This window comes from Meriones unguiculatus, chromosome 16, assembly GCF_030254825.1.
Source record: "Meriones unguiculatus strain TT.TT164.6M chromosome 16, Bangor_MerUng_6.1, whole genome shotgun sequence".
In the NCBI taxonomy this organism is placed as follows: domain Eukaryota; kingdom Metazoa; phylum Chordata; class Mammalia; order Rodentia; family Muridae; genus Meriones; species Meriones unguiculatus.
In genome coordinates this window covers 32,135,874-32,154,091 of record NC_083363.1, presented here as the reverse complement: position 1 = coordinate 32,154,091, position 18,218 = coordinate 32,135,874, and the positions used below count along the sequence as shown (strand labels likewise).

Here is an 18,218-nt window from a genome sequence, read left to right as displayed (position 1 = left end):
AAAACTACAGAGACCGTGACATGGGGTAGGGGGGCTATGGGAGGACCACTGATGTGCTGTCAGTGAACTCCGCTGCCCATCCGCTCGGCACTAATGATGGGCAGAGCACAGGGCTGGGCAGGGGGAAGAGAGAGGACTGAGAGCCAAGCCCAGGGACTATGGTCCCTGCTGGATGGGTAGAACTGCATGCATGGAGGCGCAGAGATGAAGGGTTACACGGCTCCTCACAGCCACCAAGGAGGGGAACTACCTGGGGTGAAGAATATATGACTTTTAATTTAGTGTGTTTTTTTTCCCGTGGGTGGAGAAAGGGCACTATAGAACAAGGCAGCAGCATGAGCAAGGCAGGAGAAAAAAACGTTAAGTCTGCACTGGGAGAGGAGATAGGGTCTTGTCAAAAAAGAATCAGTGTCCCGCTGTGAGAGTATGCGGATCTGGATGCTGCCAACATCCCAGCTGGCTCTCTCTATAAGTAGGCAAATTCCCCTCAAAACAAAACAGAAAAAGAAAGACTCAAAGAACAGAAAAAATAAAAGAGGTCATTGGGTCTTTAAAGCAGGACTGAAGAGATGGTGGTGGACAGAAAAAATATCATTCCTTGAGCAAAACTTTCCTCCTTTGTCCTGGGACTCACTTTTGTTGTCTGAATAGGTTCTGAACATGGTTTGTGTGTGTGTGTGTGATCATGTGTGTCTGCAGGTACACATATGTGTGTGTATGTCTGTATGTGCATGGAGGCAAGGGATCTGTCATTCCCTAGATGTTCTCTCTCTTGAAGATTTTTGTTTTTTAAGTGTGTGTGCGTGCGCGTGCCCACTCGTGCCTGTAGGTGTCTTTGGCAGCCATAGGTATAGGATCTCGCTGGTGCTGGAGTGGCTGCGATCTACCAGCTGTGAGTACAAGAAACCTACTTCAGTCTTAACCACGGAGCCGTCTGTCTCCTTTAGCCTCTCTACCGTCTTTGAAACAAGGTGTCACAGTGAGGCCTGGGGTTCACCAAGGAAGCGAGGCCAGCCGGCCTTTACAAACGCACACCATCTCACATCTGGCTATTTACACAGATGCTGGGGATCAAACTTGAGTCCCTATGCTTGTGTGGAGGAACACTGCCAGCTGAGACGAACCTCTGGGCCCCTCACTTTGTGCATTTTACGTGCCACTGTTTGCACACCTGCTTATCTGGATGCTGCCAACATGCGTGGTCCACAAGGAAGGCCCCTTCCTAGTCCTGTGGGGTCCGGGGTCCGAAATGCCAACAGGCATGGCCATCTCCTATTGTAACCATGGTAGAAGCTCACTCGCAGTCTTGGGTGCTGCAGTCTGTGACTCATCTCCCATTTCCGGAGTCAGTGCTGGAAGATGCTGAGTAAAAGAGGCCTGAGACCAGAGGCCGGTGGCAGAAACCCTCTTCTATTACACTTCAATTATTTCCTTAAAACAGAGTCTTCTACTGCCCGGAGCTAGGCTGGCATCCAGAATGTTCCTGTAATCCTCCTGCCTCTGCCCTCCACTGTGCTCAAGTTACAGACATATGTAGCATGGATACTGGGAATTTGAACTCAGGTCCTCACACTTGTGATGCCCTAACTATCTAAGCTAACTTACTATCTGAGTTATCTCCTCAGCCTTACAGTGTAATATACAGATGATAAATACAGTACACATTTATGTATTAAGTATTTACATATTTTCAAAGAACACATAACCAGCAGGCTTAATTGCTGATTACTTACAAAATACATTATAATTATAAATATTAATATTACTTGCATATTTATGTTATTTAGATTTTTATAGATATTTACATGAATAAAGCTACATAATTATATAGACATACAGCTATATAAAATTAATACATACATTTATATTGATTTGTTATGTATAATAAGTTATATATTTATACATTTATGAACCAATTCACAAAAATATATTTTTAAAAGTACTAAGAAAAAATAAGGTAATAAACTGGAAGGTTAAGGTAAGTTTCCAGGAAACAGTGTTACTTGTAATGCTTTTAACTTTTAAAAGGCAAATATTCTAAGCATCACCTCCAAAATTAAGGATGACACTTTCTGTGACATTCTTCTTGCTAAGTTTAGGTGGTCACCACACAGACAGCAAAGTTTTACAATCCTGAACTGGCTGCAGCCGCCAAACCTAGTAAATACATTTGCTCCGTTTGGAATCATTTTCTGGAGAACAGCTGGCTGAGGCTGCTTCCTGCTCTTTCCTGGTTCCTCAGACCCCAGGAGTTAATGTTGAATGAGGACTAGGCATGGTGGAGTACTCTGGGAGCGCTTCCAGGAAGGTGAGGGTGAACAGCATTCCAGAGCAAGACTCCTCTTCCTCTCCCACAGTGACCATGTGCTCCTACAGGATGGCACTCCTCCTTGTCAAGTGATGAGAAAGCACACTGCCTTATGGGTCCCACCTGCACAGCCTCGTATAGCTTCCATTTACAGTTGAGTTGGCCAGAGGAAACATCCTAAGGTATATGATGGTTGCTTCCACTTCTGTTCTTTGTTTGTTTCCTTTTGTCTTAGAGACAGGATCTCAGAATGCAGCCCAGGCTGGTCTGGAACTCACTCTGTAGCCCAGGCTAACCTCCAACTTGTGATACTACTGCCTGAGCTTCCCAAGTGCTGGAATTACAGAAGTGAGGGAGGTGCAGCGCCCAGCAACTACTTACTCTTTTCAAGGTATGGATCTCATTTACTGGGAGGGAAACAACACTGAGTCAGTTTCAGACTTAGGGAAGGAGAGGGCTATTTGGGGCCTTTGCAATAGGCTTTTTCCTTGGCTGGGAAATTTGGAAAGGAGAGGAAAAAGGTGAGTGTTGGCGAGAAGTCTGATATTGGTACAGCAGAAATCCAGTGTCTGCTCTATTAGTTCGATTTCTGTTGCTGTGATAAAAACATCGTGTTCAAGGCAACTTATAAAGGGGAGGGTTTATTTGGGCTTATGGTTTCAGAGAGATGGGTCCACTCTGGTGAGGAGCCATGGCAGGCAGGCACTGTGGCCAGCACAGGAAACTGCATCTTCAGCCACAAGCATAAAGCAGACAGGGCAGGGTTATGAAATCTCAACTCCACCCTAGGGAAAGACTTCCTCCAGCAGTGTGGCATTCCCTCAGCGTCAACGGGCAACTACATGTTCAAATATCTGAGCCTATGGGGTTTGCTTCTCAGTTAAACAACCATAACTATCCTGTACTTTAAACTTCTGTGGGGAGCCTGTGGAGAGCACAAGCTGATGGGAATCTCTTCCCTTGAGCACACCACACAACACTAATGGCAAGATCACCTGCTCCTGCCTGGTGAGACGCAGGGTCCCATACCCGCTGTCAATCTTCTGTAAAACAAAGCTGTCCCCCAGAAATGGCAAATTGAGCATTGAAGCCATGAGCACGGGGATAATGAGCTCCTGCGGGTTCCTTTTGCTAATGGCAAGAATTGATTACCTCATGCTGGATGTGTAATTAAAGTGGGGAGAAGTAATGAACAGTGAAGTTATGAAACGGATACAGTCATCAATTAGGTTTTTACTGCTGCTTAGAAAGACTGAAAAAGAGCCAGTCTGCTGTCTATCCAAGCGGACACAGTAAGTTTAACAGAACTTGACGAGTTCGGAGAGAGCAACAGACTATTAAACTACATTTCCTGCCCTGAAGGACGCTATCAGAAAGCCACCCCGAGCCTGGGTGAGGAAGTCACAAACAATCTACCTAACGTAAAATGTGACTTTCCCATCCTTCAAGCATTCTAACAGCCATGCTGGTTCTTGCTGAGGTTGTGAACTACTGGGCTGGCGGCATCATGGAGACCACAGCAGACAAGAGGAATGTTGGTGTGGCCAAGGGCTGCTCAACTTAAAGTAGTTGAAAGAACTGTTTAACCTACGAACTAGCAGATCCATCTTTCAGATAGCTCTGTATCACACAGATAGCAGGACACTTGTCTAGTTTAGTGCACACGAGGAAGAAGAGAACGGGACAGGATGCAGGAGCAAGACACAGAACTGGAAAACCTGGCGTGCGCATGTGTGCTGTGTTTGTGTGGGAGGGGCTGTGTGTCTTATGTGTCTGTGGTACTTTTGCACAGCTGTTATTGAAATGATTTGGTCATGTTGTTATATCAGGCGCTGCAGGGTAATGGTTAAGCTTGTTCTTTCTCAGGTTATATCAAAATTGTCGAATTGTCACCGAGAGTTCTACTGCCACATGGGGAGGGTAACGGAGAGACACAGGACTTGCCTTGTGAAGAGAAACTGCCAAGCTGTTAACTTACAAACACAGATACAAATTCATATGAACACAAAGGATAACATTCATAGGCTCAACATGTGGCAGAGTATACGTCAGTTATGTTACTGCACTGTAAATGGCAATGAAGAGTGATGTCAATATGGCCACTGTCTATCACCAGGTTGGTTGAATTTGTGGGTGAGGCCATTCCAGTCTCACAAAATATCATTCAAAGTTCATTCAAATGGTAAATGTTTGGTTCTTATGGAAATGAAACTCCTGGAGCTGGAGAAGTGGCTCATCCCGTCCTTGCGGAGGACATGAGCTTGATTTCCAGCACCCACACTGGGCAGCTCACAACCGCCTGTAGCTCTAGCTGCAGAGGATCCAGTGGCCTCTACAGACCTTTGTACTCACGTGTGCATATCCATACACAGGGATACACAAAATGACATAATTTACAAACATATTTAAAAAAAAGACAGTAAAAGCTGGGAGTGGTGGCACTCGGGGAGCAGAGGCAGGCAAATTACTGTAAGTTTGAGGCCAGCCTGGCCTACGAAGTGAGTCCAGGACAGCCAGGGCTGCACAGAGATACCCTGTCTCAGAAAAAAAAAATAGGAAACTCCTAAAAAGAGATATATAAATGTCTTGATGGCACAAATACAGAAAAGAACCTAAAGCCCCAAAGACTCAGGAGGATAGCTTTGAATTAGCTTTTGTCAGGAATGAAAATGGGCAAAACACTGGGTGCCTGTATAATTTTATACACACACACACACACACACACACACACACGACAATGCATTTGTTGTTTCTGTTAACTTCTCTATGGCATGTGATATCATGCCCAGAAACTTGGCTCTGGGAGCTACTCCGTCTTTCTGCCTCAGGAAGTCCATAAGTACCCCTTGTCTATCCCAATTTCATGCTTGGTCATTAGCATAGCAGGTATTTCCATGGAATACAGTATGCAAATAATACTTAATTTCACCCGTCAGCTTTGGAAACGTTGGAGTGGTTTCTAGGCACCTGAAAAACTTGCAGTGGTGTGGACTACACTATCAATCATAATATCGGTAATAGCTTTAGTTATTAAATTTACTTCCCCAAATAATGAAAGTAAAAAGGCTTAGCTTTAGGAAGACATGAGATGGAGAACCCATTGCATCTAGATTAGGCCAGTACTATGACCGGACTAGCGCTCGCCAGTTCAGCTACTGGTTCCTTTGGGCCTGGCAGAGCCTGGGGGCTGATCCTCAGACTACGCATCTGCTTAAGTAGGAGGACACAGGAGAGTTTCCATTTAGCGGTGATTCTGCACAGTGACCTACACGATAAAGCTTATATGCTGCATGCTTTCCTAGAGTGATGCAGAGCTTGTGTAGCTCGTAGCCCCTGGGAAGTCAACAAAATACTTAAAGAGGAGCTTTGAGAAGTGTTATGCACTAGAATCTGCCTGTTTTTCTCCTGTCTCAGAAAATCAGAGTTGTGCTGGGACAGAAAGAAGCAGAGGGAAAAAAGGAAGATCGGAAGTTGCCGCATTTTTGCTAGCGTGACGTGAGGGTTGATCTCTGAGGAAGAGGCATGCAGCAATTTGCACGTTAATCCAACTCAAGGCATTGTGCATTCGAGGCAAACATTGCCACTGAGCCCCAGGCAGCACTCTGTTACACAGAGCCTGAAACTTCCTGCAAAGAAGCAAAATTACCACGATCAGAGCCCAGAGTAGGATTTGGGAGAAAAGGTTAGGACTCCTGGCTAACTCAGAATTTCAAACAATCAACGGATATGTTATTTTGTTTTTTTAGCAGAAGTAAATCCCAATGTTTGCAATATTTCATGGGACCCATGCAATTTGAAATACTTGTTTATTGGAAGAATTTTGAATTTTACTTAATGTTTCCTATTTTCATTTGATGAATCTTACAAACATGTGAAGCATCTCCATTCAGCAAAGTATAGAAAATAACCCTAAATGACCAGGTGTGGTGGTACGCACCTATAATCCCTGTACGGCAGAGGCAGGCAGTGAGTTCGAGGCCAAGCTGGTCTACGAAGTGAGTCTGTGACAGCCAGGGTTACACAGAGAAACCCTGTCTCAAAAAAACCAAACCAGGCCAAACCAAACCAACCAACAAACCAACCAACCAAGGAACCAAACAAACAACCAAACAACCAGATAAATAAATAACCACAAGCAAAGAATGCCACAGACGCAGCAGCACAGCTTCACCAGGGGCTCGTGTTGCTATTCAGGGACCTGGAGAGTACAAACGCAGTGTGACAAAAACAGGGCTTTGTGGGGAGTGACACTCCACACACAGAGTGGGGACAGGTTTTCTTCAGTCACACTTCTCCATCTCACACACTTGCACTCGTGTGGTAAGCCGTAGCCCTAAGAGGGAAGACCAGCTACACCCGACTGTCACAGGAACAGAGTGACAGGCTCTCCTTTGTGATGTCAGAGAAGCTGACACATGGTTCTTGTTGTTTTCCCTGTGTTTGCTTCTGGTATTTATTTATTTATTTATTTATTTATTTATTTATTTATTATTTTTGAGACAGTCTCATGTGGCTTGGTTGGCCTGGAACTTGCTATGTAGACCAGGCTGGCCTACAACTCACAGGGATCCACCTGCCTCTGATTCTCTGGTATTTAAAGGCATGCACCAACATGCCTGGCTCAACTGAAAGATGTTTTATAAATATCCCGTCCTATGTGGGAAACTGTTAGGACCAGTCTATTGTTTTCCAAAATACAGAACACATCAATATCTAACTCTTTTAAATACAATATGGGTTCTGGAGATTGAATTCGGGTCTCTGTGTTTGCAAGACAAACACTTTACCAAAAGAGCCATCTCCCTAGCCCTGGACTACTTCCTGAGGAGCTATGCAGGACATTTTCCCAGAGCTTTCACTCAGGGATTGACAGCTCTATCCATTTACATATTCCTCCAACTAGACTGAAAATACCACAGGTTCTTACAGATGGTGATTTCAAACCAGATCAGTTGGCAGACACATGCATGGATGGATGGGTAGATGGATGGATTGATAGATCAACAGATAGACGAATAGACGATGGAGAGATATAAAAGATAGACTAATATATGATAGATGGAGATATATAAAAGATAGACTAATAGAAGTAGGTATATGCAGATAGAAAAAGATAAATAGAAACAGAGAGATGCATACAGACAGACTGACAGGGATCTATTGCTGTGATAAAGATGGTGACCAAAAGCAGCTTGAGGAGGAAAGATTTTATTTGGCTTGTGTCCCAGTCCCAGACCATCACTGAGAGAAGTCAGGACAGAAACTCAAACGGAACAGGACCCTGGAGGCAGGACCTGAAGCAGAGGTCATGGGGGAGTGCTGCTTATTGGCTTATTCCCCGTGGCTTGCTCAGCCTTTCTTATAGAACCCACCATGGGCTGGACCCTCCCACAATAATCATCCATCAAGAAAATGCACTCGACTTGCCTGCAGGTCAGTCTGATGGGTGGCATTTTCTCAGTGGGGGCTTTCCCTCTTTCCAGACGGCTCTAGTTTGTGTCAAGTCAACAGATGCTAACTAGGACAGAGTATGTAAGAGCTCATGAGGTCCTGCTGCAGCTAGCCAAACATCAGAAATTCATTCCCACCAAATGCTTATTTTTGAAAAAAACAAAAACAAAAAACAACCCAACAACAAACAACAAACAAACAAACAAAAAACCCACATTACTCATTTCATAAGTTTGAGATAAGACCTCATGAGCTCTCCCTGGGATCACAAAGATGAAAGTTTTGGGGTGCACAGACCTGAGGGCAGACATCTGTGTGCTTGCATAACCCTGTTTTTTGTTTGTTTCTTTCTCTCTCCTGGCTTTCATTTTCAGGTCCTCTTTATTCATCTCATCTACATGCCTGTCAAATAAGGGTCTGAAAGCTATACCTTCTCCAAGGAACTGTGCAGAGAAATCCCTGGCTGAGCAGTCCTGTGCTCTGCAAAGATGCCTTTTCTCTGGTAAGCAGGATGGCGGGTTTTGCCCCCTTTAGTTTCCCCTGGAGCTTTTCTTTTTACTTAGTGGAGGGTTAGGGATAGCCAGATGAATAAACAGCAGGCTTTGGTCTCAGGAGAATAATTTGGTTTGTGTGGGTGTGTGTTGGCTCCTCCCAGGTCAGAAGAGTGTTGAATCCCCTGAAACTGGGGTTATGAGCCATCCAAGGTGGGTGAAGCAAAGCCAGGTCCTCTGCAAGAATACTACATGCTCACATGGTCTTAACTGCTGAGCCATCTCTCCAGAGCCTCTACAACAACAACAATAGTAATAATGATAGGTAGATAGATAGATAGACAGACAGACAGATAGATAGATAGATAGGGTTTTTGCTGAACCCAGAGTTCACTCATTTGTAGGCTGGCTGGCCAGTGAGTTCTACCTGTCCCTGCCCCACCAGGGCTGGGAGAGCAGATGCATGCTGCTGTGTCTGGCTTTCTGCTGGAGTTAGAGAGTTGTGAACTGCCATGTAGGTGCTAGGAATCGAACTTGGGTCCTCTGGAGGATCAATACAAGCTCTTAACCTCTGAATCATCTCTTTAGTACACCCACCGAACAACTGGTTTTATGAGGTGCCACAGATGGAGATCAGGGCTTTGCGCATGCTAGGCAAGCACTCTATCAACTGAGGCTACAAAGAACAGGATGACTTTAAAAACTGAGTCTGTATAATCCCTCTCATCTTCCCAAGGAAACCACAATAGACTTTTAGTCTCCCTATCAACAACTGAAAGCCCCAAAGCTTTGGTTCTCTTCCACCTGGCCAGCTGCTTGGACAATAACTTCAGGATTCTCTAGTGAACTGTAAATTCAGCCTCATTTTCTAATTCAAAGGTGCTCATGCTCAGCGTACATCAGAGGTGAGTGGAGGAAAGGGATACAGGCCATAGTTTCCAAAACGGTCAGTTTGACCTACTCTGCATTAGAAACAGCCGTGTAATGGTTAAAAGAAACAAAAACACCTTCCCAAGACAGAAAAATCTCCCCAAAGCAAGCTTATTGATTTTTTTGAATTTGTTTTAGTTTACATAAGCTTTTCATATATAAGCCGCTGTGGTCATAAAGGTTTAATCGGCTCCCAGGATCTTAAACATAATCAAGGATCCCATTACCTGGCGCTCTGTGTCTCTGATTCCTCCACAATTTTCATTCCTTTTTGTAGTCTTTGCCAGATAATAAAGTTGATTCCCCTTCAAACCCTTCCCCAAATGGTTAGATCATTATCAGTCCATTTGTTGACTGACTCCCATTTACAATTCTCGTGGAACTCTAGCCAATGGCAGTTAAGACGACTCAAAAGCACTTTCAGATGGGAGGCCCTTCTCCAAAGCTTTGACCTCATTTGTTCTTGGATCTTGAAAACAATTGCCGAGATTTTTTTTTCAGCAATTTTCAATTCAAGCATACTGGATTTGTTCTCCAAACAAGACTGTGGTCCATCTTAACGGCAAGATCAAGAGAGGGGAGAGGCCCTGGAAAAGTTGACTATAATTATAAAGGAAGGGAGGAACATGGGATGCTTTGGGGAGAATCATTCTGAGAGGAAAGATGGTGCAGAAAGAAGAAATAGACATTCAGAAGGTCTGGCCCAAAGCTAGGGTTGGGTTGGTGAATCTGAGGCCATTTTTGCATATACACAACAGTTCAGAAATAAGAACTTCACTCACTGTGAGCCATGGGCATTGGAAATAACCTTTAGTTTGAACCGTATAGGGTAGGAGGGTGAGACACCTTTCCTCACCTGTCAAGTGGATCACCAATGACTTCCCTTAAACAAAAGATAGATTATATATAGAGAAGCATAACAGATTTATCCCAGCCAACTTTTGTGTAGCTAAGGAGCCTTCAGAACGAAGGCCTAGACCTAACAACCTATACAAAATTGGTTACTTTCATGTTTAGGTCTGAGGACAGCTTTACAGAAATGTGACTGGGCCAAAGAAATGAGTAGATATAATAGGCTGGGTAAGGAAACTTGGCAGTTCGTGCCCACATCCATCTTGGCATCTCTCTGTGACATTCCTTCCCACTAGGTAGAGGACAAAGCCTCTTCACAGGGAAGGTCTTATGATCCAGCCAGTGAAGGTAAGCCAGAGAAATCTCTACAGCCAGTTTTTACATGAGTAATTGAGGAACTATTTCTAAGTTTCATGAGTGGCATTTAGAGAGAGGGGTTCCATGGCCTGCCTTGGAGGATAGAGGAAGGTAGGTAAAAGAAGAGAAAAGGACAGAGTTAGAAAGAGAATTTGTTTCTGTGGCTTCCCAATTTCCTGTGGCTCAAAATATGCACCAAACAAGCTACAGTGCCATGCTTTGAAAACTGTTTTCTGGGCTCTAAGAGGAGAGATGCTGACACATGTTCATGACGGTCAAAGCTTCAATCACTGCAGAGCCGGGGAAGGCATTTATCATTTCTCACATTTGTAGAAACTGTCACAGGCACTGGGCCACCTGGGTGTTCATTTGACCTTGACTTTCCATAGCCTATGTGCTTTCAAGCCCTGTGTACTCCAGGTCCTTAACACGTAGGATGTCCACCCCCCTCTCAGTACATCCAGGCTCTACCTAGACTATCTGGCCTTGGAATGGGCCCTGCATCTCAATGCCTTGTGTTAGTCTGCTCTGCACAGGCCAGCCTCGCCTGACCTTCCCATGGCCTAGATCCTGTAGGCATTGCAAATAGCCAAGCAATGGATTGCCTCTCATTGGACTATTCTCCCTCCACATCTGACCTTTGCAAGCCCTTCTGGATCTTTCTTGTGTTCTCTGATGTGTTCCTTCAGTGACTATGCTCTGTTGGTTTGTAATTACTCTAAGGTCAAAGCTTGTGTTTGTCTATGCATGTCCTCATCTTCAACTTGGGGCAAACTCAAAACTTACCCCACGGGTTAAGGATTAAACGAGTTAACTCAAGGCAAGAGTTTAGCCTTATACATGCACAAGGGTGGTGCAAACTGTGCTTACAATAATAGTAAATAGTACTATGCTTTACAACAAGACAGCTAAATGGATGAAGGCTTCTGAAGGACAACCTTGCTCAATCACAGAAGCTACATGGTGCAAGGAGAGACTCTGGACTCTCAAAAGTTGTTCTCTGACCTCCCCATGCAGGCTATGGCACACACACGCACATACCTAGACACATATCTAACCACAGTAAGTGTATAAAAGTGTATGAATTTCTTAAAGTATATACTCAGCAAACACATGCAGAACGGATGGATTCCCAATCCAGGTCCTGCCCCCATCTTATTCCAACCAGCTGTTACAGCTACAGTCTGTAATAGAATGTAGCAGGGCTGTGTGGCAGTCAGTGCTGGAGAGGAATCAGCAGTCCTCACTGCTCTGTCACCGTCATCAACAGTACAAACACATCTTTGTTTCCCTGCGATTTGGAACGTGTGCTGCTGTGTTATGCAGGAATTAACTGAGGTAAGGTGATGTGCAATTAAAAGGAGCAGGAGTGACAAACTGTAAAATCCATCTCCATGTCCCTTGAGTGCGGCATAGAGGGCACCCATTCTTCTTTCATTTCTGTTGTGACTAAATATCCTGACCAAAAGCAACATTCGGAAGAGTTTATCTGCATCACAATTCTAGCTCGTGGCTGTGGGAAAGCTAAGGCAGGAATTTTGAGTATCACACCCAAGTCCGGAGCAGAGAGACAGCATATGCTTGCACCCTTGCCTGCTTACTCAGCCATATTCCTTCACTTTTACACAGTCCAGGACTCAGACCAAGAAACGAGCTCCCCAAGCTCAGGGTCAGTCTTTTCGCTTTCAAAATACGTCTCTGTATTGCTGAGGGAGCACATACTAGAAGCCATGCCAGAGAAATCAAGACGAGCCCTCACAGACATTTCTGTAGGGCCACGGGAATACAGCAGAGGCCTGCAGAGTAGGCCAACCCAACCTAGCCAGTTCTCAGCTGAGGGCTTCTTCCGGGGCACTCTAGACTGTGGCAAGTTGACAAATACAACTAAAGGGCATGGCGGGAATGGCACCAGACTTGGAAGTGATTCCCAGGTCAGATGTCATTTAACCCTTTATGTGTCAGGCTGCCCCTTCTAGCAAACATGAGCATAGGAAATGCTATCTTACATGGCTCACAGTGGGCGCTCTCATTCCTCTGTACCATACCAGGTCATGTGACTCCCAGAGAGGCTGGTCTAGGAAAGGCCGATGCACACAAGGGCGTGGGCTTCTAGTGAGTTCTTTAGAAGCCTCTGCAACAGCTCTATGAAAAGCCAGAAGAGGAAACTCCCCCAGGGATGAGGCCAACCCTGGGAGAGCCTATGAGCTCACCGTTTTGCTAATTTTTGCTGGTGTCTGATGAAGGCTGTACTGATGTGTTAAAGTCACTTGGTTGTGGACAGCTTACTTGGGTTTAGACATCACCACACCAGTGCCACAACAGGCGCTGGTCACAGAAAGTGCCTTCTTCCCCTCCTCTGAAGCGACCTCTCTCCGTATCACCCTATACTGCAAGCTGCCATGTTATACTCCATTCTCCCTTATTTGCTCATGAATTTGGAGAAACGGGTATTTTCACCTGGAAAAAATAATTCTAACAAACTCCTCACCGGAACCTTCACCTTTGCACAGTTAGACCGCGAGTGTGATGCGGAAATCCATCACGGATGATGAAGAAGACTGGAGATGTAGCCAACCCACCTGTTTTTTTGTGGAGCAAGCTGGGTCTGTTCCTGCAGAGGCTGAGGTCCTGGGCCTGGCTCGTGGCTGAGGAGAATGAGGCCCTCTCACCCGCTGGGCTCCCAGGAACGAAGGGAGAGTTCTGAGGTGGCCTGGCTTCACTCTTCTCGAGGCTTGATGAGTGGAAGGCATCCTGAGTTTTCTTCTTTTCCTTTTTTAACATATTGACCAGGATATCTGAAATCTGGTTTAAGGATAAATCCTACAACGGCTCCTGAGAGATGATCATGATCACACATAAATTCCAAAAGCAATTATTATCCTCCAACCAAATAACTGCAACTAATGAACTTTGTGGAAGGCTGGCCACAGGGACACAGCAACTCCTTGAAGTTGAATGTGCAGCTGTGGACAGCTTAGGAGGGCATCAGCCTTTCACTGTGACACAATGATATGGAAACTATCAACCTCAAAAAAGGTCTTTAAAATCGAAAGGTCGTTAAAACAGAAAGATCTGTAAAATCTGACTAACATTTGTGTGAAGAATAGAAATGGAGCCAGGTGATACAGCCGTGTCGGTCAAGTGCTCGCCCAGCTCACACAAAGCCCCAAGTTCATCCAGCACTACATTAGGCTGGCTGGTGTAGCTCAGGCCCAGAATCCCAACGCTCCCGAGGTAGAAGGAGCACCAGAAACTCAAGACCATCCCTGTCAACTTAATGACTCTGAGGACATCTTGGGCTACATGAGACCCTGTCTTCTTTCAGCACCCGTGCAAAAGGCTGGGCACAGAGGGTGGAGCTTCTTGCCAACAGTTCTGGGAGGTAGAGAGAGGACGACACCTGGGGCTTACTGGCCAGTGTGTGGCCAGCCAAACTGGCAGGCTCCAGGTTCGTTGAGAGACTCTCAAAATACAACCTGATTGAGGAGGGCGCTCAGTCAACCTCTGGCATGCAGGGCACCATGAGTGCACACGCACGCTTACACACACAGGAAAGTATGAGGGGGAGGCTGCTACTTAGAACAGAGCAGGGGTGGGCCTCATTACATGTTTTTTGAGCAAGTATCACGGAAACAATTTTCCTCAGATTTAACTTCAACTTGCTGATGTCTGGATGGCCAATCAGTTTCTCTGTTAAGACTACTTAGTGTGGCTCCTGTTCCTTCCTGCCTCACAGATCTCGGAGTATCTGTTCTCTCCTCCTGCTATGTGAGTTCCAGGCGTCAGACTCATGTTGCCAGGGTTGCCAGCAAACGGTTTGGCCACTGGGCCCTCACTCTGGCCCCTTGTCTCCTTCCATATCACCATTCTGAATGGAAGCCTCCGAGTCCAGTGACTTATTCACAACGTGCAGCATCTAGTGTCGCCTCCATCAACAGCTGTGTGGGATTCAAAACAGTGAAGAAGGTGGGGGCGGGCACACACGTGTCTCCCGTTCACTCTCACTTTTCTATAAACATGCGCAAGCCAGCCTGGAGTGGTCCCTCTCTGTCACATCTCATTTCCTTCCTCCTCGATGCACAGATGCTCGTTAGCCATGGCGAGCATTGAGAGGTTGGTAGGAGTATCTAGGTGGGAAGATCCTAGGCTAGGATGAAGGCCAAGAAAAGAAGCAGAACACAGACTGGGGCTAGGGCCAGGCTGAGGCCATCCCCGGAGATGGATGGGGTAAGAGGGAGGGAAGGAATGCAGGGGTGACAACGCTGTGGGCAGCACTTGGAGACACGGCGTGAGTGGGGGTGTACGTCGCAGCTGGACTTAGTGTTACTGGCTGGATAATAAAGTAGCTAAAACTAACTTGAATCTGACATGGGGTCTGCTAAGACTCAACTAAAATTAGAGACTGAAGCTAATGAGGCACTTCATCTACATTGTTTGGATTGGATTTTACCTCGTAAGCTTCTTTCCCTCCCTCCCGTGTGTGTGTGTGTGTGTGTGTGTGTGTGTGTATGTGTGTGTGTGTATGTGTGTGTGTGTGTGTGTGTGTGTGTGTGCCTGCACGTGCGCCGTGCGTGCATGCATGTGTGAGTGCTGGCATCTGAAAACTCCAGAAGAGGGCATCAGAAGGCATCGGATACCCTAGGGTTGGAGATACAGGGGACCATCAAACCACGTGATGTAGGTGTATGGGCATGACTGATGGGAAATAAAATAGAATCCCTGGAAGAGCAGCAAGTGCTCTTAGCTGCTGAGACACTTTTCTAGCTTCTTTACACACTTCTTTTAAATGTACAAAATATGAGCATACGGCATAATATATTTGCTCATGTGTCCCCATGTTGAGACCCGAACCCAGGCCTATGTCTCCAACTCCTGCAAGATACGCTTTTAACTGCTGATCCATCTCCCCAACTCCTGTGTAGAAAAGACTCTTTTAATGGATTTTGTGCGACAGCTGCACTTAAAATGTCTTAGTAAAGTTTTTTTTAATGACTAAAATATGTGTATAAAATTTGGCACAATTATTTCTTGTGAGTGTTAAAGGCTATAAATGTCATGAAAATGTCAAATATTTTACAAGAAGATTGAAAGGCAAAAATGAGGTATAGTACTGAAGAACTGCCCCTGAGGCCTGAGGTTTAAGCATCTGGGCTGGGACTCTTTAGAAGTAATTGCTTCTGTCTGCACCAGGAGGCAGCGCCTGCACCCACCAGCAGCTAGAACCCTGGCCTTCAGCACCCAGAAGACACTGCCTCTGGGAGCCAAGAAGAATTTTATCTTGAACACTCAATCTCTGCTCACTTCCTAATTTGGGAACATCTGTGTGTGGGACTCAAGACAAGAGATCTGCCTTTCAAATAAAAAGTTATATCTAAGCCAACTTCTCTGCTTTTCATAAAATAAATACCACACGCCATTTTTTTCCCAATCATCTTTTGAGCTTCACCCACACACCAGCCACAAATTCTGGGCCACGATGAGACTGTGGTCAGCATGGTGTCTGGTCAGCTGGCTAAAGATAACTAGCTAGCTTACTGGTTCTGGACTCAAAACACAAAGCCCACCACAGAGCAACCAAAATACATCTGAGAAAGACTTAGTGTTGAGAGATGGTTAAGACAGTATTCCAAGAGATGAAATGTTCTCTGTAAGAATAACTCTATCAAGGGCTTGAGAGATGGCTCAGCTAGAAAACAGTCTTGCCACCAAGCTTGATGACCTCAGTTTGATTCCCAGGTTCCATGTAGTGGAAGGAGAAAACTGATTGTCCTCTGACCTCCATATGTATGAAAACACACAAGCACACACCAAGCTAGAAAGCTAAAGTCAGAGGTTTGCTTGCACTTTCCTTGAGTGACCCATCTCACTGTGAATGGGAAGCAGGTTGGGATAGGCTGGGATATCAAGCTATGTGGTAGCATGGGGGACTGAAGAGGGGAACCTACGTGTTCCCTCCCCTTCCGAGCTAGGACAGTGAGAGCCCCCAGAAGGATACTGATTTCATTGTCTCTCTGCTTAAGAAGGTCTCGGAGCTTTGTGGATTCTTCATCTTTCAATGGTTCTTGGCACACCTGGCGTGTGGTTTCAGAAGATGTCTCCTCTGAAACATTCTTTAGGGTCTTCTTGTCATTTAACAGCTTCTGCAAGTTGGGGGAAGAACTTACTGACCAAGCCCATATTCTAAATTTCTTTGCTGCTATGCCGTTCCTAATACACACTGGGAATGCATCTTTGCCCTTATCCCTGTCTTTAAAGAAGTTACAGCATTTGTTGGACACATTTACTTCTCATTCCCCTCTGCCTTAGCTTCTGTCTCCTCTTGACTCTTTCCCCCTTGTTGTGAAGCTATATACTCAAAACTGAAGTATCCTCTCCCAGAGTGAGAGGGGAAGGTTCTATGACTCAGGAAGCAAATAAAACTTCCAAGACACAGGAAGCTCCTGAAACTTACAAGGTTCAAACAGTGCCCTTCCGCTAAGGTTAACAAGCAGAAGACAATCACTGAAGGAGAGGAGACTCTTGCAGTGTGGCCTGCAAGCTGCACGGGGACCTTTACCTATGCAATTGTTTTGAGTCATCACCCATGCTGGCACAAATGATGCGTGTGCCTTAAGTCACCAATGGTCTGTAACCTCAATAAATTCAGGAATTCACTCAAATAGACTCAGGTGGAATCACTTCTTTGGTCACTTAGTGCCTTAGCTAAGGCAAGTAGATGTTTGTTTACATTTCCACAGAAAATGGTAATTGCCCCATCACTCAAAGAAGTGTGCAAAACTGCAAGTGAAAACTGAGGATGTTGCCACCCCTTGAACCCCACAAAGGCAAAACTTCAGAGGCTGAGGAAAATTAATAAGTTATTCAAATAAATCAAAATACTGAAAAAAAAAAACTGGACATGATCATCTTGATGCTATTTGAAAATATGTATGCGTACATGTGTGTGTTCATGTGCCTGTGCGTGTGTGTGTGTGTGTGTGTGAGTGAGTGTGTTTTGGCACAGACATATTCCAGGCACGAGGCAGAGAGTCGTGGCAGAGGGATCAGAAGTCCGAGGCCAGAGTTTATCTGTGGAAAAGCTGGAGATAATTCCTGTGGCTGCTCAGTGACAGTCGCAGTGTGGTTGGATGCTCGGGCTGTTTTCTGCATGTGTAAAGCTGGTCCTGGCCTTTTAAGAGTTGGTCAACAGGAAGAGTTTTTATTGCAGTTGGAATGTGGCAGGACGCGGCTGGAGGAAACACTGAAATGTACCTTAAAATGATGAAAACAGTGATGGATTTTACGCATGTCGGCGCCGACTTCCAGTCTACTCTCAGGATCTTGATCTTCCAAAAAGGATGCTATTAGTTTCTCCAGCCTAAAAAACACATAACACATGAGAAGCAAGAATGGGCTAGAAACCTTAGAAACCTGATGGCTTGACTCGCATGTAGAGGACTTGAAGTACAGGATATTGGGCCCATATTTTCTGAGGATTCATTATTTCATTTGTCTGTGGATGTGGAAGGGGAAGGCATATTGATAAAGTGGAATCTGCAATTGTACAAATCCTTGGCTAATTTCCAAAGAACGTTCACATGCAGATCTCCATATAAAAGCTCTCTGAGGGGCTGGATCGATGGCTTGTGGTTAGGAGTGGCTCACAACCACCTGCAACTCCTGCCTCAGGAGATCCGATGCCCTCTCCTGGCCTCCAAGGGCACTGCATGCATGGGTGCAATCACACACAGATACATACGATTAAAAATTAACAAAATAAATATTTTAAAAGTCATTTGATTTTTATAACCTTTCCATTCCAGCCACACTGAACCTCTTTGCCTCCAAGC

At 45.3% G+C, this 18,218-nt stretch overlaps 1 protein-coding gene across 2 annotated transcripts in view; it reads right to left on the bottom strand.

Annotated features, from left to right (window-relative positions):
• Positions 1-18,218, bottom strand: part of Kif6 (kinesin family member 6) — a 285,962-nt gene that overhangs the window by 126,880 nt on the left and 140,864 nt on the right. For both annotated transcript variants that reach the window (XM_060369640.1, XM_060369641.1), the window contains 3 exons: positions 17,641-17,746; positions 16,385-16,529; positions 12,969-13,184 (listed from right to left, as the gene is read on the bottom strand). In XM_060369640.1, coding sequence (XP_060225623.1) covers positions 12,969-13,184; positions 16,385-16,529; positions 17,641-17,746 — 467 coding nt within the window. The remainder of the gene's footprint in view (positions 1-12,968; positions 13,185-16,384; positions 16,530-17,640; positions 17,747-18,218) is intronic.